Source organism: Oryzias latipes, chromosome 1, assembly GCF_002234675.1.
Source record: "Oryzias latipes chromosome 1, ASM223467v1".
Classification (NCBI taxonomy): domain Eukaryota; kingdom Metazoa; phylum Chordata; class Actinopteri; order Beloniformes; family Adrianichthyidae; genus Oryzias; species Oryzias latipes.
Window position 1 is genome coordinate 15,515,047 of NC_019859.2, and position 27,095 is coordinate 15,542,141.

The 27,095-nt window shown below is 42.6% G+C and overlaps 1 protein-coding gene across 1 annotated transcript; it reads left to right on the forward strand.

The window, feature by feature from the left end:
- The first annotated feature begins 1,842 nt into the window (after nucleotides 1-1,842).
- mxd4 (MAX dimerization protein 4) lies at nucleotides 1,843-26,323 on the forward strand. The gene is made up of 6 exons (XM_011476007.3): nucleotides 1,843-2,084; nucleotides 2,598-2,697; nucleotides 6,801-6,830; nucleotides 20,130-20,244; nucleotides 21,332-21,494; nucleotides 22,831-26,323. The coding sequence occupies exons 1-6, from the start codon at nucleotides 2,021-2,023 to the stop codon at nucleotides 23,010-23,012; spliced, it is 654 nt and encodes a 217-aa protein (XP_011474309.1). The 5' UTR covers nucleotides 1,843-2,020; the 3' UTR covers nucleotides 23,013-26,323.
- The last annotated feature ends 772 nt before the right edge of the window (nucleotides 26,324-27,095 follow it).

Genomic DNA, 27,095 nt, shown 5'->3' on the forward strand with positions numbered 1-27,095 from the left:
CCTCATATGTTGTCGTGTAGAAGCTCTAAATTACTGGACTGATAGTTAACCCCTATGAAACATTCTGTATTACAGTGGTTCAAACAGGGCCTACTACAGTGGTTCTCGGTGGACTTTTTACTCATCACTCTGAAAGTTACTTTCTTGTGTACCACATTTGAGATTTGTCGATAATAGGGTCATACATTTTCCAGAACTAATATCTTGCCATGCTTGGCAAACCACATCTGTCCTCCCATCTTCAGACATTCATAACTTTTCCACAACTTCAGCAACTTTGACACCTTAATCGTGCTTACTGGGCATTTGATGTGAGGTTTTCTTTTAATAAAATTAAATTGAACATCTGTTTTGTAAGCTAGGGTGTGCACTCTATTCACATGGCCTTTAGTCACCTGAGTCACGAATCATGCTTGCAGACTTAACTCAACAGACACAAAAATAGATATGAAACCCAGCTTAGTTAGCAAAAAGGAAGGTTTTCTTTCTCTCCCTTTCTTTTTCTTTCTTCAGTGAGCTTCGGTTACATAAGGGAAAAAATATTAAGACACTAAATCCATAGACAAAACCCTCATTTTCACATTTGTACAGGATAATGAGGCCATAACACACAATATTTTACAGATTTGCATTTAAAGATTCATCTAAAATATATGATCTCCTGTTTCTTTTCAGCTTCAAAATTGAAAAAACAAACAAAAAAACAAATTTCTGATCAGATTATAACATCAAGGTCTCCCCACACTTAAATGTTAGCATTTGATGATTGTTAGGCAAAATAATAACACTCCCAGCATGCATTTAACATAAATTCTCTATAAAAGTAGATTATAATGAGCAAACATATTACTCATAATATGCCAAATGTGTATACAGCGGAACAAAAAGCAATCAAATAACTCAAATAACTTAAATAACTCAACGCACTTACTTTTTAGAGAATATACTATATGTAATTTTTTTTACTATCCAATGTTAGACAACTAAAACAAACAACACAATCTAATTTACTTTACAAGAATTTTGGTTCACAGTCGTAAAACATGTAATATTTTAAAAATGAATTTTTACTTCTAATTCCTTTATATGTGCTTACAAACTTTTTGATAGCATAATATTTCACTAACAAATTGCATACCCTATGATTTATTTAGAAAGCGAAATGCTTTTGGACATAATATTTTATGAGTCATGTCTGTACCACAATCTGCAAATTAAAACCTGTAACTGTGGTTATTTCTACGATGAACATCTTCAAGACAAACATTTCAAAGATTGTGTGTTTCATTTCTCCTACACTTTTGTGTGTTTTTTTCATCATAATAGGAAACCATGTTACGCCATATGCTCTTATATATTAATTGTGATAACTTTGCAAACGTGCAGGCCTGCACAGAACTTTCACCATGACTTGGACAGGAAATTAGAAGAAGTTAAAAAAAGAGGAAGAATGACCAATTCTCTTCCCAAAAAAACTCACGCTAACGACAGATGACGTACGGTATATGAAATATCTTGACTGAAAACATCTAGTTTACTTTATAATTTCAAAGGAAAGGCGTACACGGGGAGGTTCCAGCTTGGCCTCCAAAACAACACCCAAGTTCAGCAACTACACATTAATTTCCTTCTAACCAATCAAATCGCTCTCTTCTGAGCATGCAGCCAATCAGCTGCGGAAAAGGTGGGCTGCTTCGGCTGTTGCTAGGGCATGCCTCTTGTGACTTTCGCAGCGTGTAGCCAATCAGATCGCACCTAGGAGGTGTCGACCGATTCATTGGTCTAGACACGCCCAAGAGACGACGGAATACTTTTTTCATTGGACGGAGGTACGATCACTCACTTCCCTGAGTTAGGTGCTGTTGTTACTGTAGTTTGGAGTCATCTCGACTCAGAAGTGATCATAGCAGGGCGCTCACACCGCTCTAAAAGAGTTTTTACACGGTCATTACACCATTTTATGAACTGTACATTAGTGTAAATAGGCTATTTCTATTTTTTATATAAAGACAACAAGAAGATGGAACTTAATTCTCTTTTAATTCTACTGGAGGCTGCAGAGTACTTGGAAAGAAGAGACAGAGGTATTTAAACATTTGCGATTATTTGTGAGTGGAGGATGCCAGTAACAGCTAGCTTAAGTTTGTGTGTGTTGTTACGTTTTGACGTGCCCTGCCATAGTGCAGGTATGATGTCACTTCAGGCTCAGTGGGACACTATCGGGCGATGGGTCCAAGCTGTATCCTCACAGCAGCTTCCAACTGTTATTTGTCACACGTTTACGACCTAATTTTTTTTCTACAAATTGCTCAAACTTATTTCGACTGCGTGTCGAATTAGTAAACAAATATTGTACAAAATGTCTTTAAATGGTTGTGTATCAATATTTAGCCTGCCTAACATAGATCTAACCGACTATATAGTTTACCCTCCAGTGTATTGTAATCCAATAACGATCGATCACCCTTTTTTTATCCCTTAAAGTGACACCAAGCTGATGCATTTGTCTTTATGCCTTGTCTTTAATGCCTCGTTAATTTCGTTTTGCTGCTCCTGCAGCAAGCTATAGCATTTATGTTTGCTTTGTGTGCCAACAGAGGCAGAGCACGGTTATGCCTCTGTTTTACCATACACCAACGACTTTTCTCGAAAGAAAACGAAAACCTCTACAATGTCCAGAAAAACTCAAAACAATAGGTAAGTATTTTATTTTGGTTTTTTTTAAAAAAATTCCGGGCTTTTATTTTTTAAACTCCCGGTTTGTGTTGATGGAAACCCTCCCAGTCGCACGGTGGGTTTCCGGCCGCCAGCGTTCAGCCTTCACGGTGTTTTTTTTTTTTTCTCACGGAGCTGGGCCTGGCTCTGGTGTTTTGGTCTGTCCAATAAACAGTGCCACGCGTACACTGTCAACTCTGCAGCCTCTGCTCTGTCTCTTTCACTCTCACCTTTTACCACCCCCACCAATCTAAAAACACAACACTTCACATGGGTTTAACCTTTTGTTTATGCAGACCCTCTGATCTGCTGCTTCCACCAAAAGCTTCAAAATGCCTTTTTTTTCTCCTCTTCATGTGGTGTCTGTGTTTAGTTTGATGTGTTTGATGTAAAGTCACATAACGCCGGGTCCTGGGCTCAGAAACCGCAGCCCTGTTTAGATGCATTAACACTTGGTATTAAACTTGTGTTTTTTTGCACTGAACCATTGCTCCTGCAGGAAAAACAAACAAACAAAAAAAAAAACACTCGACACCTCCCATTATTGCTGCTGCAAGAAATCCTCTGGAGTAGTATTACAATACTGTAAGTTTCAGTTTCACTTCGGCCTCGTTTTGCTTTGAGCACAGCTGCACAGCTGGTTAAAGGTCATTTAAACACCAGCAGGTTAATATTTAACTTTGAAATAAGAGAAAAAAGGAAAAAACAGACGAGCAGAAACAGGTGTAGCTGCAGATTAATAACAACGTCTCAATAATGCAGCCTTTTCAGCTAAAAGGATGTTTTTTTCTATTGTTAGGTGTGAGAATTTTACAATAGAAAAGCTTTTATTTCGACGAACCTCCTCCACAGAATTCAACTACTCTTAAAATATAAGGCACAGCAGTTGTTTACTTGATAATCAGACAATTTCAAATGCTAATTGCACATAATGTGCACCAATGAAATCCAAAACAGAAAGAAAATGCCCTCCTTGTGTGCATCAGTGGACCCTTCTGTTCATTATCTATGCCATTTACAGTAAACAGGCAGCTTGACATGACTTGCACGATATGACAAAAGTGTTGTTAGAAACACCAAAATGTCGCCATTGGGCAAGAACAAAAAAATTCATTACAACCACCGTTAGGAAAGATCAGCAGGAGCGAGTGCTATGTCACCACAGGCACTTTTAAATGTGTAGTTTTGTGAAATCAAAGGTGATATTTTTAGGGCGCGGATCCCTCCGCGTTCCTTTGATTTCTTTTCTGACACAGAAACATGCTGGGTTTGTGCGTGTGGATGTGAAAGGTATGAGTTTGTTTGTGCTTGACACATGCATACACTCTGTAACAAACAAACCCACTGGGCTTTAGGCCCGCTTTCTCCTTCAAGTTCTTTGGATTGGCAAATACGCCAGCCAACGGCCATTTATAGGCTTTGCCAAAATGTTTAGCGTCTTTTTTTTTTTACTTTTGAGGCTCAACGCTTGCTTGGTGAATCTGTCTCTTCAGGAGCAAAATGCTTTGTTACAATGTAATAAGCATGTTCTGTGCATAGAGAAATAAGAAATCCTGATGGGGTTTCCTGAGTTACTCATAGGCTGTTGTGAAATCAGAAATGCTTCTAAAAAAGGCCTGAAATTTGATTGGCCAGCGATGCCTCGCTTCAATTCTGTCACAGAAGAAAGTGATATTAGAGTATAAATAGCACTGATGAAAAGAGAAACCCCCTCCTGCGGTTTTGACCCCGACTTCAAGGACAGGCTTTTGATGCTGCGCATCGCAAAAAAAAAGAAAAAAAATTGGACATTAAAGTAATTTTGCATATGGGACACTCATCTTTTACATAACATGTAAAGCAGCGTGCCGATTTGCTGTCCTTACAGGTTTGCCGGGTGTCCCTCCCTCATAGTCGTTTCCTGTTCGTACTCTATGCTTTGACTTTAATGTTTCCCCAATTTGCGCTTGTTTGAGGAGCATAACTTCCTTCATGTCCGACTCTTTGTCTGCTTTTGTAGAAAGGCACCAATGAGACACCCAGAGATTCTTCTTAGGAGGATATTTGTGCAGACTCTCTGTTATCACAGACTCAACTGTGACTCCTCTGATAGGGCGGACAGTGCAGTGGTGTGGAGGCCCTGGGCCCGCTCCCTCCTCAACACAGCTGTGGGAACCACTGCTTGGCGAGCACAAGGAGCTCCCAAACAGGGAAAAAGTCTGAAAAGGCCTGTTGTCCGTCTGGCTCTTTGTTGTTGCTGTTTTTGTTTGTAGCTGCTGCGGTAACCATGACGGGTGTCATGAAGGGAGAGGCTGTTTCTTATACGGACTGCAGGGCCCTCCCAGCTGCGTGTCATAATAGGGGCTCTCCCCGGAATAGCCCACATGCAGAGGAATTCTGCAGCGTCTCAGCCTCCAGACGTCTGAGTTTGTTTTTGTTCGCTGTCCAGGCTGCTGTTCGGTGAGCATGCAGCAATGGCCGCAGAGGGCGCATGCTGTTTGCCCGATTGTGGGGCAGATAGGGAAGAGAGCTTTTTACCCCACAGGCTTTCTTATGCTCTTAATTGCTAGACTGTTAAAAAATGCAAATGTATAATCAATCAGAAAAGGTTACGTGTTACAGATGTTGTGAATATGCTAACATGGTTAACGGTAGCGGTATTCGACTATGTTTGGTTTTTTTTTTACGTGTAACTAACAAAGTTGGGAGGTGACAGTTCTTGTAATGTTTGTTTTAGTTGCATTAGTCTGTCTTTTTCATATACAAAAAAGGTTGGGAGTTACAAGTATTGTGAATACGCTAACACGGCTAACGTGTAGCAGTGTCGTAATGTGTTTTTTTTTTTGTATGTGTAGCAGTGTCTGACTGTGTTTTTTTTACGTGTTACTAAGAAGGTTGGGAGTTAACACAGTCACAGTAACGTTTTCATAGCAGTATCTGTTTTTTACATGTCGCCAAAAGGGTTGGAAGTTACTAGAATTTTGAATACGCCAACATGGCTAACATGTAGCAGTTTCCTACTGTGTGTATTTTTATTTAATTTTTTTACGTGTAGCAGTGTCTGGCTGTGTTTTTTTGTTTACATGTAACTAAGAAGCATGAGAGTTAACATAGTCACAGTAACGTTTTCGTTGCAGTATCTGTTTTTTACATGTCGCCAAAAAGGTTGGAAGTTACAAGTATGGTGAATACGCTAAGGGGGCTAACATGTCGCAGTATCCGACTTTATGTCTTTTTTTTTACATGTTACGAAAAAGGTTTGGAGTGAACGTTTACAGTAACATTTTTGTAACGGTATCTGTTTTTTTACGTCTCAAAAAAGGGTTGGGAGTTACAGATGTGGTGAATATGCTAACGCGGCGAACGTTTCTAATGTGGCTAACGTGTAGCGTGTTACAAACAGGTTATGGAGTTAATGGGAATGCAGTTAATAAAGTCTGACCAACTGATGGACCTACCTCTGACTCTTTTTGTCTGCTCAATTCGCCTTATATATAACATAAGTTATAAAAAAGAACATTTATTGTCTGTGCCCCTTATAGTGCAGAAAAATGGTAATTGTCCACATTACCTTCACCAAAATTGAACTCTAGTCTTCAAAGAGCACTGGGTTTGACTTGTTATTGCTATCATAGTTGCAAGCTGTTGTCCTGATGTGGATCATTGGGCATTAGCGTTAGACAATTTGAGAGGAGGCCCTAATTGCTTCCAATCACCCTGAGCTCCATTGTTAGCTCGCTGACTTTTAAGCTGCTCCTGGAAACGTCTTTGATGCTTTGGCCCCAAGATGCTTGTGATTTTGAACCATATACAGACAAGTCTCTAGTACCTGTGGATCAACTCCAACCTTTTATCTTTTATCTTCATCACAGCCAATAACTCTCAGAAATGTTTTCAATGAGTCTACCTTCATTTGAAGGTCTAAAAGACACACAAAAGACAAAGGGGAGACACAGCATTTTCCACTTTTTTGTTCTTTTATTATTTTCTTTGTTACATCAAAATGTTTGATTGTTTGCATCTCCCACCTTTTGTTTAAATAAATGTAAGTATAACTTTTTAATAAATGCAATTGCTTTACTGACACTCCTCTTTCCTTGTTTCAGATCGTCACACAATGAGCTGGAGAAACACAGGTGAGTCCATATTTAAACGGCCCCTACCTTGTGTTCAGTTGATGTGCGTCTTTGAGCTCCGACTCACTAGCCGAAACAGTCACGGCTAATTAGGGTTTTCATTTTAAAGGCACGTCAGAGATTGAAGGTCATCTTGATTCCAACGGTACTTAATTGTGTCAGAAATTAGATACGGAGACGATGTCCAAGAGCTTCACATTTATTACATCTGTTGCCATTTTTGCAACCAATTCCCTGTCATGGAGTAATCCTAGCTACAATGACACATTACTTATCCTATGCCGTTAAGCACCTCATCCCAGCTCACATAAATGGGAATTTTTTTTATTGCGTTTTCTCATAGATGTAAAATAGACGTTAGGCTTTCATCAGCAGGGAGACGACTTCACAGATTCAGATGGTTTCCTCACGGGACAGAAAACCCCTCTGTGTGTTTGTGTGTGTGTTTAGTCAGAGCTGCCTTGCAAAGAAGGAAAAAAAAAAAAGCATTTAGGCAGCGCTTGTGAGAAACTTCCTTTAATTGGTGTTTTCGGAAACAGCTGATGCGGCTATCAGCATGTGAGTAGAGAGCTGAAATAGGCATGTTTAGTCTGCTCGTGTGACACGCTGTCACTCACGTTGAGGGCCCGGAGTTGGCTCGTCACATGTCTCGGGAGTGAGTAAGAGCGTGTGGCGCCCAGAGAAACAAGTCGGAACTTATCCCCCCCCCCCTCTTTGACTTGAGAGGCATAGATGTAGGCCAGGGATGATTACACTTACATATGTTGAGCCATAGCAGTTAACTCCCATTCAGTGATGGGTGTGGTCGATTACCAACGAAATGACGTGCAGTCAACCTGACAAATGCCAGGAAAACCTTCCAAATTTTCTTAGCTCACTTCCTATTTCATCAGTAACCATTTCTGTAAGAGCGGGCATTCTCATCTTACCGTAGAGATGAACTACACCTGGAACTGTAAAAAAAAAGTCATGACTTAGCCCACATTCCTGCTGAATATTTAAATGGAAAAACTTGAGAAGCGTAGTTTCTGATGACAGATTATAAACTGACTGAGAAGTGTTGTGACTCCTTCAAGGTGAGTCAACCACTGTCTGAACCTGTTGGCCCTAAATTATATGGTTCATAGCATACCTGTTGAAAACAGGAACATTCTGAACCACACGGCCACTCAGATGCATGCTCAGTTTGTAGGATTACAGGGATCCCTCGTTCATCTTTAGCTAAAACACACAAAGTTCACATTTTTGTAGAAAAGACCAGTATTTTGGAATGAACCAAAGATTGAAGATTTATGTAAATTTGGCAAGCTAAACGGCTTCTGTACAGGAGACACAACACGGAGGATATCGATTGACAATGGTCTACAACCAATCAAAACATAATGTGCTGTAAAAAAGCAAAACTTACAATCACACATAAAACCTGCCAAACTGTGAGGTCATTTTGCTTGTTTCGATCGTGTGACTGGTCACATCTACAGACCATTTTTTATAGTGCAGTTGTAAAAATTTGACCTTATGTAGACTATTAGAAGAAAACAAATCACAAGAGTTTTGGTTCGGCGTTCTTGCATTCTTTGTGTAGCTCTTTGAGATTACTTGCGTAAGGGTAGGTACTTTCTGAACAAACTATATTTAGTAAATTGTTTTGCCAGCCGCATACTTCTGCATACATGTTTGACCTGTTAAAGATTCGTTAGAGACGTCCAGTTGTTTTTCAGCCCTGCATGATTGACGTCAGGTTGGCCTTTAGAAAGGACCATCTGCATTCTGCAGTGGCGTTAAAGGCCATATTACAAACCTTTCTGGGAACATGAGTCAAACTACGGGTGTGTTTCAAGAACAAAGAGTCCACCTTGAACTGATATCGTCTGCGTAGGTTAAGGTGGAATCATTGAAGAGTAAACAGGTACGCCAACACGTGGTAATGAGAGAAAACTGGTTCTAAATTAAAAATAAAATGATTTAGACTAACTCTAGTTGGTCAAACGGGGGTCAGTCAGGTGTAATTGTGTTCTCAAATGTTGACCATTGATCAAACTTTTGAACTCACCGAACTTTCTGGCATCTGCAGTGTATTTGTCGTAAACATTCTGTAAATATCTGGAACGACACGGATGCAGAAAAGTCCCCAAACAGCTTAGTCATGCCCAAAACCAAAAGCTTTCTGGTGGGCCTGTTCTACCAGTTTACCAAATGCGTGACCAGTTTAATGTCTGTTTAAAGCCTCAGCCCTGTTTAATCTCCAGCAATCCGACTGTTGCCGCTGAAATCTCTGCCTCCTTCACGCCTTCAGACATCAGTCCAGGGAGGTGCTGCTGTTTTGGTCCTGACTCACTGTCTTTGTGTGGTCACATGTCTTGTTTTTCTTTGCGCCACAGAGCCATCCCTTGTGCTGTAGTTTGTTCACATGGCAGACGAGTTGACTGATGAATGTCTGGTTTAAATGCTGGAAGGCTTGAAATCAGTAGTAGAACAGCGTGAGCATGCCACAAGAGCTACAATTTCAGTTCCAATACCAATGAACTTTTTTGTTGTTTTTTTTTGCTCACACTCAGCTTCACAGGTAGTTTTTGTGGAAATATAGTTTCATTATCTCATCAAAGTCACGCAGAGCTCGACTCCCTCGATCTGGCTTGGGTTCTTTGGTCAAACTGAAACCAATTTTCCTAACATTTTGTGTGATTGGTATTTATTTGTTTCCATTTTTACAACTTTACAGCACTTCCAAAGTATTTAATCAACAAAACTTCCCATAACTTATCCTTATTTTAGCTTAAAATTGCTCTAATAGGAGTTCCTGCAACTAACTGATGAATCAACCAATCACAGGTACTAGAACAGTTGTCAAAAGAAATGATCAAATATTTAAAATGATCTTTTGTTTGCTGAATGCTCTTTGATCCTGTGCAAGTGAGGTGTTCCTCACTGCTGTCGCGCCGCTCCCTGCTATATTTGTGCCCCCATTATCAGAATTAGTCATCTGTTTTGGTGGGTGTGGGGGCTCTCACAGGGTCATTTGCCAAGACACTTTCTTCTTATCTGCAGCAGCATGAGGGCAGCTGTGACAGCTGTGTCTGCAGTTGCACGGGTGCAGGCAGAATGCAGCAAAGCATCAGCACCGATGACATTTGTGAAACCATTTGCGGCCGTGCGGTTGGTCTCCGCTGGCATTTCTTCCTTCCTTTTTCTGACTCGAGCCGCTCTCGATCAGCCTCGCGACGAGTCGCGCCGCCGCAGAATTTCCTTTTTTCTTGAGCGGAGCAGAGAGGAAAAAAAAGCCCCAACGCTTTCGTCTTCTCCACTCGCTTCCACTTGTTTACAGGAAATCAGAATCCACTTGTTAACATGTGCTACGTCTGTGCTGGTACTTTGATCCAAAAAAAGGATTTGCTTCCAATTTTTCCCCCCATAATCCACATTTAATGACCTATTTTTATCAGTATCAATAATATTAACGTTAGTGAAAAACACACTGCAATGACTCGCAACCCTTCTGCAGACAAAGTGCTATAAGAACTGCTGATCTTCTAAAGTTTCTCATACTTTATGGATGTTGGAACAAGCAGACCATTTGTCATGGTCTATTCTTCTTGCTAATTAAATTTACTCCCCTTGTGTCATCTTCTCTCAGCTTTGATGAATGACTTATTTGTCTTCTGAGGGGCTCTTTTTCCCTGGAGGGACGCTCAGCAGCGGCCTGCCAAGCTGTTTAAGTTATGCAAGTGTTTCGATGGAGGGGAGGCCCGTCTATCGCCTTGTTGCTTTACCTCTTACTCTCTCTAGAGACAACATCTGTTTTTTTCTGGGTTATTCTGTTTTTCTTTTTCTTTCTTCTCCTTCCCCTCTCCCTGGCTCTCCTTTTGGCCCACAAAAAGTGTCTGAGTCAGCAGAACCCTGAGAAAAAATAGCAGAGGAAAGCTGGCCTCAGACATTCATCACGCTGTGCTGCAGAATAAAACCCCTGCACGCCGGTTTCTCCACATCTGGACCATTAGTCCGTTTTATTGTATAATTTGTGGCAGAATATGACTTGCAAAACCTTTTTTTTTTAGCTCCTGTTAAGCCATATTTCTTTTGGTAGTTTGGACGTAGAAGTCACCTTATATTTTTAAAAGGGTTAAAGGTCACGTTTGCCCCTGTGCAGGATCGTTTAAAAAAGTTTGGAACATTTCGTCACTTCCTCCAAGTTCGTTTTTGCCCAACCGCCGCATGCTTACGTGCATTTACTTAAACGGTGACGCTCGTCTGTTGCACATATCCAGCCAACATAATCAGCAGTACTTATGCAAGAGGGGGTCGCATTTGTGAAGTTTTCTTCAGGTAGTGGGATCTGTTCGGCCCATTAGCGACATTTAAAGACAAAAAGCTTCTTTCATATGGAGCTGCAGCGTAATAAAACCAAATGTACCTAAAACGTACAAACTCAGAATCTCAGAGGTCACTCAGGTCAAAGCTGGCTACACTCGTTCTGTTGTGTAGTTTACCTTTTTCACGACCAGTGAATGCACAGCGTCCTCTGATGTCAGTGATCTGTGGTAACGTCCTGATGGGATCATTAGACAACGGGAGGACAGTGAGTTCTTCCATAAGTCAGGTTGTTGTCAGGATGTTCAGTGTGTCACGGACAGCTTCAATGAGGGTAGGTCGTTCCGTCATGCAGAGACGGGTAGATTAGGGGCGTCTTGTCTACGTCCTAGCAAACAAAGGTTTAGCTGTGCTGAATGTTTTTTCCTCTAAAAGGTAACCAGGTTGGTGCAAATTCTCCTTCTCAATGTGGATAATAGCCCTTTTTTCCCTTTATTTTGTTCTGTTTATTCAAATTTTGTATTTAATCTCCCTTATCAACTCTTCCTTGTAACCAGAATTTTGTAATCGCAGGCTGGCTTTCTGACCTGTGAGCTTCCTCTGTGGGTAAACCCCTCGTCTTTCATTGATTTTTGAACGTGGATCAGCTTCCTCATGTATTTCACGATTGTCATGTTGGATAAATAAAATGTGTGGATGGGTTTAGGGAAACTGTGGAGAGGGAAAAAAGCAGTTTAAAAGCCAAAGAGGAGGAGTGCAGGGACGACAAGTTCACATGTATACCCAAGGCAGAGGAGGAGGAGGAGGAGGAGGTGCAGATGAAGACATTCTTAAGCACAACTGAAGACAAGAATGAGAAGCAATGGAGAGGGGGGCGGGGGGGGGGGGGGGCGGCTACAGTGTGTCAGCGTGTCAGGCTGCCTGAAATTCAGGTCAGCGGGGCAAACGCTCCAGTGTTGGAATGTAGAAACAGTAAAATTCAACGGGGAGTTCAGTCCATGCCTGGCAGACACAGACCGAGCCCACTTCAGCTTTGCTGGGGATCTCAGCCGCCGCTTCCACCTTTGGTTGTGTCAGTTACCTTTATTTTCTTCTTTTCAATTTTTTTTAGTTGACCCAAACACAGTCAAACATTTGTGGAAATTGTTGCCGTGCAAATGAGTGAGTTCACCAGCCAGATTTTTTTTTCTTTTTTTTGCTAATTTCCAACAGCCACAAAAGAAAAAAAACATTAGATATTGATCAATAAGTCAAAAACCTCTATTGTTTGGTCACAAATAACAGTTTTTAACAAACCAGTGGCTCTATCTACACAAAAGTGAAGGATTAAATAGTTGAATTAGTTATTGTTAGATGCAAATAACTGCAAATTATTTTAGCGATCCACAAACTTGAAATTAGCATTTTCAGTTTACAGTTTATACATTTATCATTGTTTTGAAGTCTCCGATTTCGTATCATATACAACATATTACTAACATTCATGTATGTAGCACAAAGAAATCCTATTGAATTCAGGATTAAAATCACATGTTGAACTGACTGCAGCCACAATGAGTGTTTTTTGCTACAGAGTTAAAAAAAAATGTAATTGTTTTGTGTCATTTGGTCTATATATTCTGTTTGAAACTGTTCTATTTAATCTAGAAAAGGTTGTAATCCTTTCTTTCCTCTTGCGGATTTGGTTGCAATTTGTAAATTGTCCTGCTGAAACATTTAAAACCCACTCTGATCATATTTTAAAAGTGGTCTTTTAATTATAGTTATGCTGTAAAATAAAAATAAAACATTTTTGTGGATATTTTTAGTCGGACACAGTTTCTGCATTTGAAATTTGCCTCTCAGTTGTGGGCGGGACTGTTGGCTCAGAGCAACCCCGCCCGCACTTCTCTGAGAGCTCTCTGTTTACAAGCTTTTTTTACAAAATCTATAGACATTTAAGGCTGTATGAGAGAGTCTCAGACATACTTTAACATTTTATAGTTTAAACACACAAAGTTCAAATTTTGGTAGAAACATTTTGGAATAAAACCAAAGATCTGATCGCAATTGACGATTTATGTAACTTTGGCAAGCTGAACGCGTTCTTGCATTCTTCGTGTAGCTCTTTGAGATAACTTGCATAAGGGTAGGTACTTTCTGAACAAACTATATTTAGTAAATTGTTTTGCCAGCCGCATACTTCTACATACATGTTTGACCTGTTAAAGATTCGTTAGAGACGTCCAGTTGTTTTTCAGCCCTGCATGATTGACGTCAGGTTGGCCTTTAGAAAGGACCATCTGCATTCTGCAGTGGCGTTAAAGGCCATATTACAAACCTTTCTGGGAACATGAGTCAAACTACGGGTGTGTTTCAAGAACAAAGAGTCCACCTTGAACTGATATCGTCTGCGTAAGTTAAGGTGGAATCATTGAAGAGTAAACAGGTACGCAAACATGTGTTAAAGCTTACTATATGTTACACATTACCGCTGCAACAAAAATGGCGAAGAACATCGCAGCTATCCAGCTCTACAGTTTTGAGTCAGACATCAGCTTGGTCGAACAAAAGACGGACACGGATCTAGTCGTCTATAATTGAATGCACCAGAATGGAGCTCGTGGCCCTGCCTAGCGTATTTTCTACATCACAAATACGATCTTTTTCAAATGGCTTTTTTCTCATCTGCTCCTAATTTACAACGATTTGAATAAATAAATACTCAGAAATGCAATTTTGAGCTTAATATTCTTTATATATGTCTTCCATCATGAGAAAAACGCCACAAAAACACGTTCAAAACACAAATTTCATCAGAGTGGGTCTTTAAAGGGTTAAAGCTCCTGCATCCCACTGTGTTTTATTTCTGTAGGATCATTTTATTACAGTGAGCGTCTTAGAAATGTTGTCCGTGCTCTGCAATCTGCAAAAACTGTAAAAGATCTGTAAAAAGTTGTAAAACAAAAACCGCTTTCCAGTGTGCTTTCAGGTCAGTTAGTTCTCTCTGGATTTGTCAGAGTTTCCTCGTTGGTTCTTTCCTAGACTTTCAGTCAGGAGATCTTCCGGAGTGAACGGCTCAAGAAGCCTAAAAACATCTCACGCGTTTAGCAAATCATTGTGAAGGATCATTATAAAACCCCAGCTTCTCCGTGTTGAGGGGGGGGGACGATGTGGTATTTGAACTTGCAGAACTTGCCTCCACTAGTCAGTCCAGCATTTGCAGATGTGTTCTTTTTTTGGGGTGGGGGACGGAGCAGAAGGCAGTAAAAGTGCAGGCCTGTCATTTAAGGTGGTGTTAAAGAAAAACATCTAGTGATGCACAAAGGAGCCGTTCTTCTGGCCGCAGCTCTCTGTTTGCTCGCACAGTCACCTCATGTGTTTTTGTGCGAACGCCGCAATCAGCAGGTCGCGTGAGGAGAGGACTCTGTAATGATCCATGCTCACATGGAGGGGGGGGGGGGGGGGGGGGTGAGTACACGAAAACAATCAAACGAATCCAATTACTCTGCATTCCTGAGCACGCCCAGTGGAAACCCTCATTTGTCGTGTGGTTACGCTACTACAGCGCATGAGCAGGAAAGTTCTTCCATTTCCTGTTTAATCGCCACCTAAGCGTGGATCGCTGTTGGAGTTTCTTTAGGGGTTTGTGCGCGGGGCGGCCGCTCTGCGTTCAGGTTTCTGTTTTCTGTCTGCGTGCGAAGGCAGAGTCATGTGAGAGCCGACGGGCTGCGTGTTCCTGCAGTCAGGAAAATAAGTCTGTGAACGGGGGGGGGGGGATTGTATCCGTCTGCCTCGCCTTGTAGTTGTCACAGCACACAGTGGGTGGGGCGTCCTCGATGACAGAAAACAAACACAGCCTGTCCCAGACGACTGACATTTCATATCGGCGCGATTAAAAAGCGCCTGTGTGTGTGCGTGTCGTCCCGCAGGGCGTGGGCAGCGCGGCGGACAACAGGTTCGTATTCCTGCCCTCGAACGTGGACAGAGGAGTCCTGCGGAGACGACTAATGAAGGGCCGCTGACAGATGGTGGGACTGTCATGCTTGTCCTGCCCCGCACCTCAAACCTCCCCTCCTGTCGAAGGAACCTGCCAGCCAGATGTAGAGCCACTTTGCAGCCCCCCCCCCCCCCCCCAAAAAAAAAAAATTCCAAGGCCCCACAGCCGTGGTCGTACTCACGCAAGGAGGCCTCCCCTTTCCCCCTCATGTGGAACGTGCACGCTGTAAACACCCACTTTGAGAAATAGATTTCAGCTTAGAAATGTAACCCTTAAGATGTTTCGTCAGAATTCAAATCCTTGAGGATGACCTGTTGTTGTTTTTTTCTTCGGCTGCTCGTCGAGTCAGACCAGGGTTGTCCTGCATGCAGACTGGAAACAACAAACCCGTCGTTTCCTCTTCCTTTAAACCCAGCAGAGAAAGTGCAGAGGCTGCTCAGGCAGGACGACCCAGAACTCTTCGGCTGCGCTCCTGTCGACCCGCCCTCAGTCCGGCGAGCCGCCACTCACTGTAGTGGGAAAGCACTGCAACACGAGCACGGAGGGCAGACCTGTTGTCTGTTGGCTCCTCAGTCACTGCAGCTCTTTGTGATCTGTCCAGGGACACTGCGTGCCCACAAGGGCAGTTCCCGTGAAAACTTGAACGTGTACACGGAGTACCAAACCCGTTTCAGAATATTCCTGAATGTGCCCTTCTCAGGAATAGTTGCTGCACTCAGCAGTAATGGAGCAGACATCAGCAGGAATGATGGCTTTGGATGTTCTACTTTAAGCTGTGTAAAACTTTTTGACAAGAAGTCGTTTTTAGTCTTTTGGTGCTGATCTGATGATGAGAAGGGGGACAAAAAGGGAGGAAAGGCCGGAGGTCTGTCACAAATAATCCCATACAGCTCAGGACGTGGGAGCAGTGAAGTGCAGATCTGCATTTTTAGGCCTCAATCGAGGATCCTACGCCCCCACAACAACAACAACAACAACAAGTCTTCCTCGCCCCCAAAACTCTTCCTATTTCCCCGACAAATTGGCTAGAAGGAAAATGTGTGATTCAGAGACACGTGGTGCAGGGAGCGCACGCCGTCCTGCCCTCTCAGGGACACAACGTTCGCGTTCATCTGGTGCCACGTTCGCTCTGATAAACATTGCGTGAGGAGAGCCTGGCTTAAGGATAACAAACGTGAGTGAGGGAGGGTCCAAACGCCCCCGCCCGCTCCCACACAGCTCCAACTCGTCGGCGTGCTCGAGTGTGTGTGTTTGTGTTGTGGAAGGGGAAGCACATGTTGTTGTGAGGGAGCTGTCACAGACAAGCTCCAGAGTTTATTTAGGTCTCATTGATATGCATCAAGAACACAAGAAAAACAACACTTCACTGAGGGTTTAGCCCACTTCAGGGAAAATTGAGTTTTTAACATTTTTCTGATGATGCCGGACATATAGAAAGAAAATCAGACATAAAATAGAATTTCTAAGGAATTCTTTATTTTTAATCGTCGTGAATCAAGAGCAGTTGGAAAAAGATGGTATTTGTGACATTAAAAACACGCTGGGCGGGACTCAAGCTCCTTTCTCGGCTTCATTCTGATGCATCGACTCGTTTTCCTCATCCAAGCTGGTGTCTGACTCTAAAACTGGATTAGCTCCAATATCGCTCAGCATTTTTGTTGCACTTGTGATGCTAGGTTGGTGTTGTGAGGGTCGGTAAGCTAGCGGGTGAGAGTGCACACAAAGGGATGATGGGAAATCAGCAGAGGCTTTTTACTCAGCCCGGTCCCAGCCACATCTCAGATGAATTTCTGATGAACTTCTGCCGCTCTGCAGAAACTATGTCTTAGAAAACGACACAGGTTTTTAGATTTGAGCTAAAATTGGCATAATAATAATTAAAATAGCACTGGGAATGGTTTTTAAATAAATCCAAAGATGATCAGGGTGGGACTTCAATGTTTTGTGACTGTGAGGTTTTCTATTTACTGTATTAAAGGCTGTAACATTACATCACATTAGCTTCTCACAAACACATCAGTCATGCCTAACTGACTCTTTTCCGTCATTCTGTGACTTTGCACATTATTTATGTTAGCATTTTAACTGTAAACACCTATTTTTAGTTATTTTCCTCCATAAATAGTTTCCATCTTTCCCAGCATGCACTGGTCAGCAGATGTTATTTGATGGCAGGATAAACTGTATGTTTGACCGTTTTAGGCGTCGCTCCTTTTGCTTCTCTCCGGGGAGACATTTCTTTATGTTTTGCTAGAAGCTAAATAAATGTTGGCGCTTTGCTTTGAAAGTGGTGAACATTCACCGGAGCTCTTTCTTGTTTTTTCGGAGTGTCAGGTGAAAAAGGTGGTGAGTGAACGTTGGGGAGGAGGGCGGAGGACGTAAGAAGGGTCTAAAACACTGAGCTCTTTAAAAGAGGGTAGTCAAGCAGAGTATTTTTTTTGGGTGGTGGTGGGGGGGAGACGCCTTGTTTTGCTTTTTATTACTAGAGAGGAATGGGGTTTGGGGTGGGGGGTGCAAGATGGTTGGCTCAAGTTACCCTTTGGATGATGTGCTGCTTGGTGTAGCTGAGCACACTGCATTCAAATACCCCCCTTTTTTTTTCCAGCGCAAGGGAAAGAAGTCACAGGCGAGCTCAGACCGCATTCCCTTTCCCAAAACAACACCCCCCCCCCCCCCCCCCCGTGCTGCAGACCCCTCCGCTTCTTCCTGCCTGCTTCCCCTGGCCGCAGACCAAGTGCTTCATGTGGCTGGACTTGAGGCAGGTTGGGGGGCGGCCCCCGCCCTGTCCTCAGAAGACACTTGTTTTCCAGTGGGAGCAGGGTGTGTTAGTGTTGGCAGGGTGGAGCAGAGGGTTGAAGGGGTTCAGTCGGGGTCGTCCCCCCCCGAGAGAGCAGGAAATAAAAGAAAAAGAGCACTTTCACACGGCCTCTGTGCTGGAAGGCCTCTATGCACCTGTAGAGCCCAGAAGTTGTTTTAAGCCTTTTTTTTTTACGATAAATCTTCTTTCTTACATGAAAAAAACTTTTAAATAATTCAGTGACTGCAATTTAAAGGTGTAGTTTGGATTAAAAAAACACAACTGATCTTTTAGAAAACTTTTTAGTCCGATCTACTTGAGGGGGGCGTACGGTGTTTTCCTTAAGCAGAATGCAGGTGATGTCCTTCTTGGAAAATGTTGTTGTTTTTTTATTCCAAAAGGGAGCAGAGGGTAGCTGTGCTCCTCTGTGTTCCCTGCAGAGGAGATCTATCTTCCTGATTAGGTTTATTGTGGTTGGAGCTGATGGCCAGAGGAGATCTCACATTGTCGGAGCTTGTTTGCCGTTCAGCCAGAGTTAGCTGAAAGAACAAGGAAGCGCTTCACGGGTTCAGCCCGACTAAACGGGAGGACTGTAAAGTCTTTATGAATACATGTGATACCGGGACACACAGGAAGAAGGGGGGGGTTGGTTTAGAACAGTCGGGAATAAGGTCTTGGAAAGCGTCTGTAGAAAGTGGACGGGCTGGAAGATTAGCTCCGTTTAAGCCTCGCTGTCACTTAAACAAACTTAGTTTACTCGAGGATCCGGGGTTGCTGGCCTGCAGGGCTTTGGCGGGGATTTTTCTTGGGTCACTCACAGTCTGTGTCTTGGATTTGAGTCTGCAGGGGTCACTAGAGCAGATGAGAAGCTTATAGTGGTTCCCATTGGGAAAGATTATTGATCTGTACAGAGATATGAAGCCATTAGTCGGCGTGAAGCACATTTTGTTAAGCCGTAGCGGATTCAGACCTAACTGTTTTGATAAGAAGGCATAGATGGGAGGAAAATTCATGAGAAAAATGATAAAAAAATAAACTTGCATCATAAATTAGCAGCTTATTTCACCAAACAGATGGAAACTCAATAAAGACAGACTGATGTAAATAGTGTTTTGGTGTTTTTAAACATGTTTCTGTGGCATTTTTCTGATGAAAAAAGGACATGTATAAAGAAAATTAAGCTTAAATTTGTATTTCTGAGTATTTCTTTATATAAATCATTGTGAATTAGGAGCAGACGAAAAAATACTGCTGGAAAAAGATGGGCGGGCCACAAGCTTCCGCTCCACTCTGATGCATCCACCAGTAGACTAGATCCATGCGCCTAAACAGAGAGCTCTCAGCAACAGGCAGAGGAATGGAGGTTTCCCATCGCCAAAAGCCCCACCCACAACTCAGAGGGGGACTCTTTATTTTTATTTTATTTTTTTACTTGTCCTGTCCAACAGCTGAGCAAACAGATGAGAGTTGAAGGCCTCTTGTGTTGTACAGATTTTACTGTTACAACATGGGGTTATGAATCTTCTGACACACGAGGAGTATATTTGAATAAACCCCTTTTGTGATTTAGGCTAAACTTTATGTATATTGTATATATTTGTAACCGTTTATTGTTGGACCGGACATAAAAGAAGAGGAGGGAAGAAGAGAGACTGATGTTGGGGGGAGGGGGGTGAATGATGATTACAAGGGGGGGGGGGTAATAAAGCATCATAAATTATAAAGTAACAAGTTGCTGGAAGTTTATATTCATTACTGTCAGGTGTAGATGTATAATATATCTAAAAGGGGCGGGGCCTGTCCACACACACTCAAGATTTTCACAAGAAAATCATGTTGTTGATACAATTCTGACTCTTTTTATGCCCTGTGTGAGGTATTTAATGCAAGTAGGCAAACAGGGGAGGCGTCTCCCGCCATCACAACTCTCGATGTGTGGGAGACACTGCAGTGACATGACAGCACAGTTATGAAACCCGGCTGCATGCGTCTCACAGCTCTTCTGATCATTTATCGTAGCTGCAGCTCTTGGTGTTCACTTGCATTGATTGTCAGCTAAAGTTGATTTAAACAATCCCTGAAACTCCTGACCCCACTCGACCTTCTGGAGACGTGTCAAATTTAAAAAGCGAAACCCAAGCTGGCTTTTATGTGTTTTGAAGCTGTGGAGATGCAGATGGGAGCGTTGACTCATTCTGTCTTTGTGTGCTTGCAGACGTGCCAAACTGCGGCTCTACTTGGAGCAGCTGAAGAAACTGGTGCCTTTGGGGCCAGACAGCACGAGACACACCACTCTGAGTTTGCTCAAAAGGGCCAAGATGCACATCAAGGTAAACAAAGAACCGAGGGAATGTGCTCACATGACGGCAGACCAAACAGGGGACAAGTGTGTTTGGAACATAAAAGAGGAAAACTGTATTTGTTATCATCTACAACCTTGTGGGTTTGAACTTAGTTTCTTCTCCTCTAGGAATACCCTGAAAGAAAAAAAAAAGACCGAAAGGAAGAAAAATAACCTTTATAACCAACGAGCAAACAAAGGGGACCAGAATTCTGTCAGCTGATCTGTAGATAAGAAGACAACATGATGTTGGGTTTGTGAGCCACCTTTCCCCTTTAAGGTCCATTCAGGTGACAGAAATGAAGACAGGAGCAATAAAAAAAACACACACAAAAAAGAAAGTAGCTGAGCAGGATGGATGATAAAAGGAAATCCAGGAAGGAGTGTGTGTGGATGCAGCTGTTGAGATGCAAAGAGCAGTTGATGTCGTGGCTTCGTGATCAGGCTGTTTACAGGCAGCAACAGTGTGGTTGGTGGAAGGCAAAGATGTTGGCAGAGGTTTTTTTTTTTTTAACCCTTTCGTTTCCTGTTTACTGTGTATGTTCTTCTCTCTGCTTGAGAGGACGCGCGCCAATTCTCTTCACTGTTCTGGTGTCACAGAAGGGTTTCGCGCCAGGAGCGCCTTTGATTCACCACCGGAAAAAAAAAAAAACTTCAGATGCAAACGAGAGCAGACTAAACCCCAGAAAAGTTTGGGTTTGTTCTTCTAGCTTTTTATGGGTAAACATTTAGAGGTTACAGAGAAATTCCAGCTGACGTCTGTCTCTATCTGAGTATCTGTTGGTACATTTTCTTCTTCTGGAACTCTGTCAGGCATGAAATAGAGGCATGTTTGAGGGGCTTTTGTTCTCCAGAACATCAGGAACAGCACTGATGTGATTTCTATCTCAGTCTCGCCTATGCAACATTATAGAAAACTGCAACAATTGGGTACATGGAAAAAAAGAAAAGACAGGAATTTTATCTTTATCTTTTTTTTCTTTTTGCATCCTGAAAATTCAAAAAAGGAAAAAATCTTAATCTTAAGAAACATTTAGTCAAGCCTGATGCCAATCTTTCCTTTTTTCTGTCTGCAGAAGCTGGAAGAGCAAGACAAGAAAGCTTTAAATGTGAAGGAGCAGCTCCAGAGAGAGCACCGCTACCTCAAACGCCGCCTGGAGCAGCTTTCTCTGTCGGGATCGGTAGAGCGCATCCGCACCGACAGCATGGGCTCCACCATTTCTACTGATTCAGAACAAGGTATGCTGGTTCAGATGGGAATTTTTGGGCCCCTTTCAGTCCCTAATTTCTCCCAAATCTGGATACTAAAAAATCCTGAGTGCACACAGATGAGAAGGATGTGAGCTTCTCTGTGTCCTCTGAAGTGGAGGTGGCACTTAAAGCCTCACTTAGGGGGGGTTTTAAGGCTGGTCTCTGATAAACTCCCGATTAGCTCAGGATTGTTTGAAGGGTAAAGAGTCGGGTTAAAGGTTAACCCCTTAGATTACAGATAAAGAGGTCTGTTGTCCCTTTTTTTAGCTGCTATAGGGAGATGTTGCGGCATGCGGGCCCTTTGCCGTGCGATTCCGAGACCATTCCTCATCCCTGCGATTGTTAGTCTGCTTGTCGGGTCACACGTCCCTGGAAAGCTATAGGCTGCAGAAGTATGCGTCCTAATCCTGCATGAGGAAAACACACATGCAGTTGTTTATCACAGTGGATTGTCTGTGGGAGCACAAAGATCTGTCCGTTCACTCCGTATCAAAGGGTTAGGTTTAATCCTGAGGTGCAACATGCTTCCTTGCATTTTTTTGTTTGTGATGTACTTAATGCGTGAAGCTTTGAGACACCGGGCATTTGACGAGTTCAAGAACATGCTAGACACGGGTTCTTGAATGCGCATATAGCCCATGGTGTTCACACTTGACGAACAGGGAGGGGCTTCTTCTTCTTTTTCTACTGTTTACCAGCACATGTCCGCCACCCACAGTTGGAGGAGGAGGTTTGGTGTGAAATGTCAAAGCGGTGCCAATCTTGCTCCAGGTGTTTTCTTTCACACAAAGACTTAGCATCATAGATTTCAAGCCAGGCAAAAACCACAATTATTCATTTCTCCTCCATGATCAATTTTCAAACGGTTGGGCATTTTGTGAATTAAAAGCTGTTCAATCAATGCATCACTACCAAATCAGAGGCCCTGATTGGTCAAACTTTGACCTGGTTTAACTTTCAATGTGCATTCAATGGTTGCAAATGGTCCAAAAAAGTCCTAAAAACTTGCATAGCTATGTGTAAACACCTATGAACCTTTTCACATAGACTTCATTGGAAGTGGTCGCATGTTGCTAAGGGCGATAAGAACGTGGACTGCCTTTATGGGTGGATGTGGGGTGTGGACAGGCAAAAATGGGCGATAATGTACAGGGCAGTCAGTTAGCTCGCCCGTGGCCTGTAGAGCCAAACTGTCCCTGTGCAATTTTAGATTTTTCCACGCAAACTGTACATGTCAACCCCCCCATACTGGTGGATGAGACTGAGGTCTAAGTGAGGGGCTTTATTTTTTTTTGTCTCTAATATGCTTTCTGTTTTCGTGCAGAGGTGGACATCGAGGGCATGGAGTTCACCCCGGTGGAGGCCGACAGCGTGGACAGCATCAGTGACGGCGAGGAGTTGGAGGAGGAGGAGGAAGAGGAGGACCACTACAGCCTCCAGAGCAGCTCCAGCGACACCAGCTACACGGCGACACATTCCCACAGACTGCAGCCACACCACTGTTAGACACGGCGCCAGGCCTCCGCCCCCCCTCCTTCTCCTAATTGATTTGCAGCTCGCCCTTCATCAGAGTAGTTCACGACGGCGGTACGCTCTGAACTTTTGTTCCTCCTTTCCTGGACACGACTCAGCAGGAAGCATACCCCCCACACTCCCAACTGTTTACCTGCCACCCCCCCTCCAACCCCTTTCCTCTGTTGCTGCAGGCTCAGAAAGTGCAAAGAGTTGGTGGTTTTTCCATCTGATCGTTCTGTGGTGAGGTGGACAGCTTTGACTTGTTAAGCGGCACGCGAAGAGGAGGTCAAACGCAGGCCTTCAGCTATTGTTACAGAGGAATACGCCTTAAAGCTTTTCCTCAGAAGTCTAAAATCGGACCGATGCTAGATGCTAAAAACGTTTTTTTTAACCAAAATTCAGAAAAAATAAGAGAAAGACGTATCAGTTTCTAAAATTCATTAAAAACACATGCTTTACTATTTTTCTTCATTTAACGTTAAGCATGCAGTACAAGTTGACAGAAATGATTTTTTTCCCTCCATGATGTCATTTGACCATGAAGACGCTTGAAAAGGATCAGAGCTGATCAAATAATGTAAATAGTTGTACAGATGTTGTTCAAACCCTTATGGCTCCGCCTGGTTGGGCTGCCTAACCACTACTCCACACTACTGACCACTACACTGTAGCACCCTATGGTGTGGATGGACTACTATGTCACACAAGCAGAGAGAAAAATGTTTCCCAACTATAAAATCACCTTCTCAGTAGCTGATTGATGTAGCAATAAGTACAAGAGGCTTCCTGTGGGTGTTGACTAGTTCCTAGTGGAGCATAAGGTGCAAGTCGGACATAAGCCCCCCCCCCCCTTTTTTTTTCAGCCAGTAGTTGGCGTGCTGGCACTTTCAAACAGACCCCCCCCCCCCCATTTCATTCACTAATGGCACTGTCCGTGCGCAGCTCTGATGGTTTTCCTGTTGCGTTTGGTGCACAGATGCATCTCCCTTCAGCGTTCCGGTTAACAAGTCAAAGCTAGGAATGCTGGGAAAAAACAAAAAAAGTCTTCTCCTTTCTGTCACCCTCCATCTACGTTCTTTGGGGTCCGTGTTTCTAAAGTACCCCCCCCCGACTGTACCTTTTGCACAATCCTGACAGACAAGGCGCTTCTGTTCTTTGGTCATTCAATAATCAGTAGCCTCCATCTCTTGCAGTCTCTAGAGCTTGGCACTTTAAAGTTAAAAACAAAAGAAACAAAACAAAACAAAACAAAAGTGGGCCGGTCCAAGTCGGCAGGTCTGACCAAAAAAATATAAAAGTACAGAAAAAAGAAAAACCTGCAAACAAAAAGAAGCTACTTGTCACTAAAAGTGATCCTATTAACTAGTGTAGTTTATATTTCTTGTATTAAATTTTGTATTATATTTTCCTAAATGTTCTCATATGATGAAAATACAAAAAAATGTAAAAAAAAATAAAAATGGAGCAAATGTATTTATCCCCCTCCTCATCTCTACCTTCGATACATTTCTATAAATATATTTATCAGAGAGACGGGCAGAAGCCGGGCTTTTTGAAGGGAACCTGGGGACAAAGCTAATACACTGACCCGCCCCTCCCTCCTTCTCCCTTGGGTGACATTTCTGCTGTCATTCTGTGCCTTGGCGAGTCTTTTACATCTCTCCTCCTCCTCCTCAGGTCCCACTCTCTCCAGTTCCTCCCTAGTCTTCCTTCTGTTTGCTTGTGGCGGTGATTTCAACTACGCAAACCGCCGCCACGAGGAACAACAGGGTAGGATGCAATTTTCAGCACAGTAAGGACAAAATTACCCCCCCCCCCCCCTCATTGCTCTGTTGGGGTTTTTGCTGAAACCACCACCGCCGCCAACCCACTCCCTCATGATGCCAGTACCACCTCCGTCGTGGAAAATGTGCGTGCGAACACACTGGTAAACCCCCCCTCCTCTCTTCCCAATGGCAGCTTCCAGTTGCTCCGGACGGTCACCAACGGGGTCGTAATCCCCTGGGGTTTTTTTTGTTTCTATCTTCTTATTACAAATGTTTGATGGCTGTGTTTGTTCAGTGGGAGCCACTGGGAGAGGAGCGATAAGTGAATAATCCAATCAATGGCAGCTTAAGGTGTTATCCTCCGAGCTCCTAGTGCTCCTTCTAATATATATTTAGTGTTATCCATTGATCAGGGGACCTCTTGACACACAGCAATATTACCATCTTGTGCTTTCTGAGGGGGGAGGGACAGGGACGGGGTTGTTTATGCGTTTGTTTTTGAGGACAAACCGGTGGTTTTGCTTTTCACTCTGTGGTGCATTTTCTTTTATTTTGGTGACCAACACTTTTATTTGGATGATTTGACCTCCTATCTGCACTCTCTCCAAAACACTGCAGGAGGCCAAAACCCCCCGAAAAAAAACTTTTTTCTTTTTTTAAATTAAAGTTTACATTCGCGTTAAGGGAAAAAAAAAAACTGACTCTTTGTAGCAAATAAAAGAGAAAACAATTTTTTTTTTCAGCTTGGTAAAAACAACAACAACAAAGCGAACAGCGCAGTCCAGTGTGAACGTGATGAGAGGATTCTCTTGCACAGAACCTTCCATGAAAATGAACAAAGCCGGATATGAGATTACGTGTTTTTCAGTGCCGTCATTGAAAAATGTACATAGCACACAAACGCACACACTCGGGATGAGTTCAAGGTGTTAACATTTGGCTTGAATGTCAGCGGGAATGTGTGTATGGAAATTCTTTTAATGATGTGCCTTGAAAAAAACAACAACAAAAAGTTATTTTCGTAAAGGAAACCACAAGATTGTACCATTTCTATGGACTGTTGAATTAGTTCCAAAAAGAGCCTTCTGATGGACGGTGCTCATTTAACCCACACGACGGCTTCCAGCTAATATTATTCCTGCCAAACAGATAGTCACTTTGTTTTTTTTTCTTTTTATTCCATGCTTTGAGCTCATATTCCTGAATAGCTTTAACTACCTTTAGAACAGCTTACTATTTTTCTGCACTCATGTCCCGTTTGTCTCCGTGTTGTGGGCTGACGCTCTCCAGTCAGCTGAGAAGAATCACCAAAGGGTGAACTGACTTAGATGTTGCTGATGTCTGATGTTCTGTCAGAGACCTGTGAAAATGTTATTTTCAACAACAGAGAAAAGTTATCGAAGTTCTTTTGTTTGTTTGTTTTGTGTGTCAGAGTGCATGCACGCAACTACCTGGTGCTGGCTACCTGTAAGCAAACACTTGAAGGTATTGTGCATTCTCTCATTGTAATATAAATAAAAATTTTATATATAAATATCTGATGGCTTTTGTTGTGATTGGTAGGTTGGAGATGGTTTAGTTTATTCCAAAATCTTTTAAAAAACGGCACACCCGCGCTTGAAAGAAAGCCAAATTGATTCGTCAGGCTTACCAGGTCGGGTTCTTCTCTGTGCTCTCCGCCGTCGGAGGCCACCCATTCCAAAATTGGCAAGTTCAGGTAGGTAAATAATAGCTTATATCCAGTCATTCAATTAAAAAAGTAGAAATTAATGCTACAGATGCTGAACGCTAATCAGGTTTTAATGTAAATGAAAAAGCTGCGTCATTTTTTGTCTCTCATAGTCTATTACAGTGTTTTTCAACCAGTGTGCCGTGGGAAATTGCCCTCATTAACTGATCTAACAACTTTTTCCATCTCCAAGAGATCAGCTCTTCATCCAAACAAGCCCTGATTAAACACTAAGTAGTTGTGAATATGAAATATCGTAAAAGACTTTTTTCTTTGTTTCTTTGATTCTATTAAAGACATTTTGATAAGAACGACGGTACCGTGATTTAGCAGCAACTAAAGCTGTTTTCTGAAAATTTTTAAAAATACATGGTCATGGATGCATTCTGGTAGCTAGTTATTCACTTCTTAATCAAGAAACTAAGACTAATTGGAGCCTCATGATTTCTCATTCAAACCCCTAGTTTAATTTGCCATTAGGTCTTGCTGGTCCTAAAAAAGAATTTGGATAATTGCTAAAAGTAACACAATCCTACAATCTAAACTTTTCCTTAAAGCTACTGCTAAAACATACAAATG

Coding starts and splice junctions, on each gene's coding strand:
- mxd4 (XM_011476007.3), top strand. CDS start 2,021: ATGGAACTTAATTCTCTTTTAATTCTACTGGAGGCTGCAGAGTACTTG. Junction 6,831..20,129: donor AATGAGCTGGAGAAACACAG/GTGAGTCCATAT, acceptor GTGTGCTTGCAG/ACGTGCCAAACTGCGGCTCT. Junction 21,495..22,830: donor TTCTACTGATTCAGAACAAG/GTATGCTGGTTC, acceptor GTTTTCGTGCAG/AGGTGGACATCGAGGGCATG.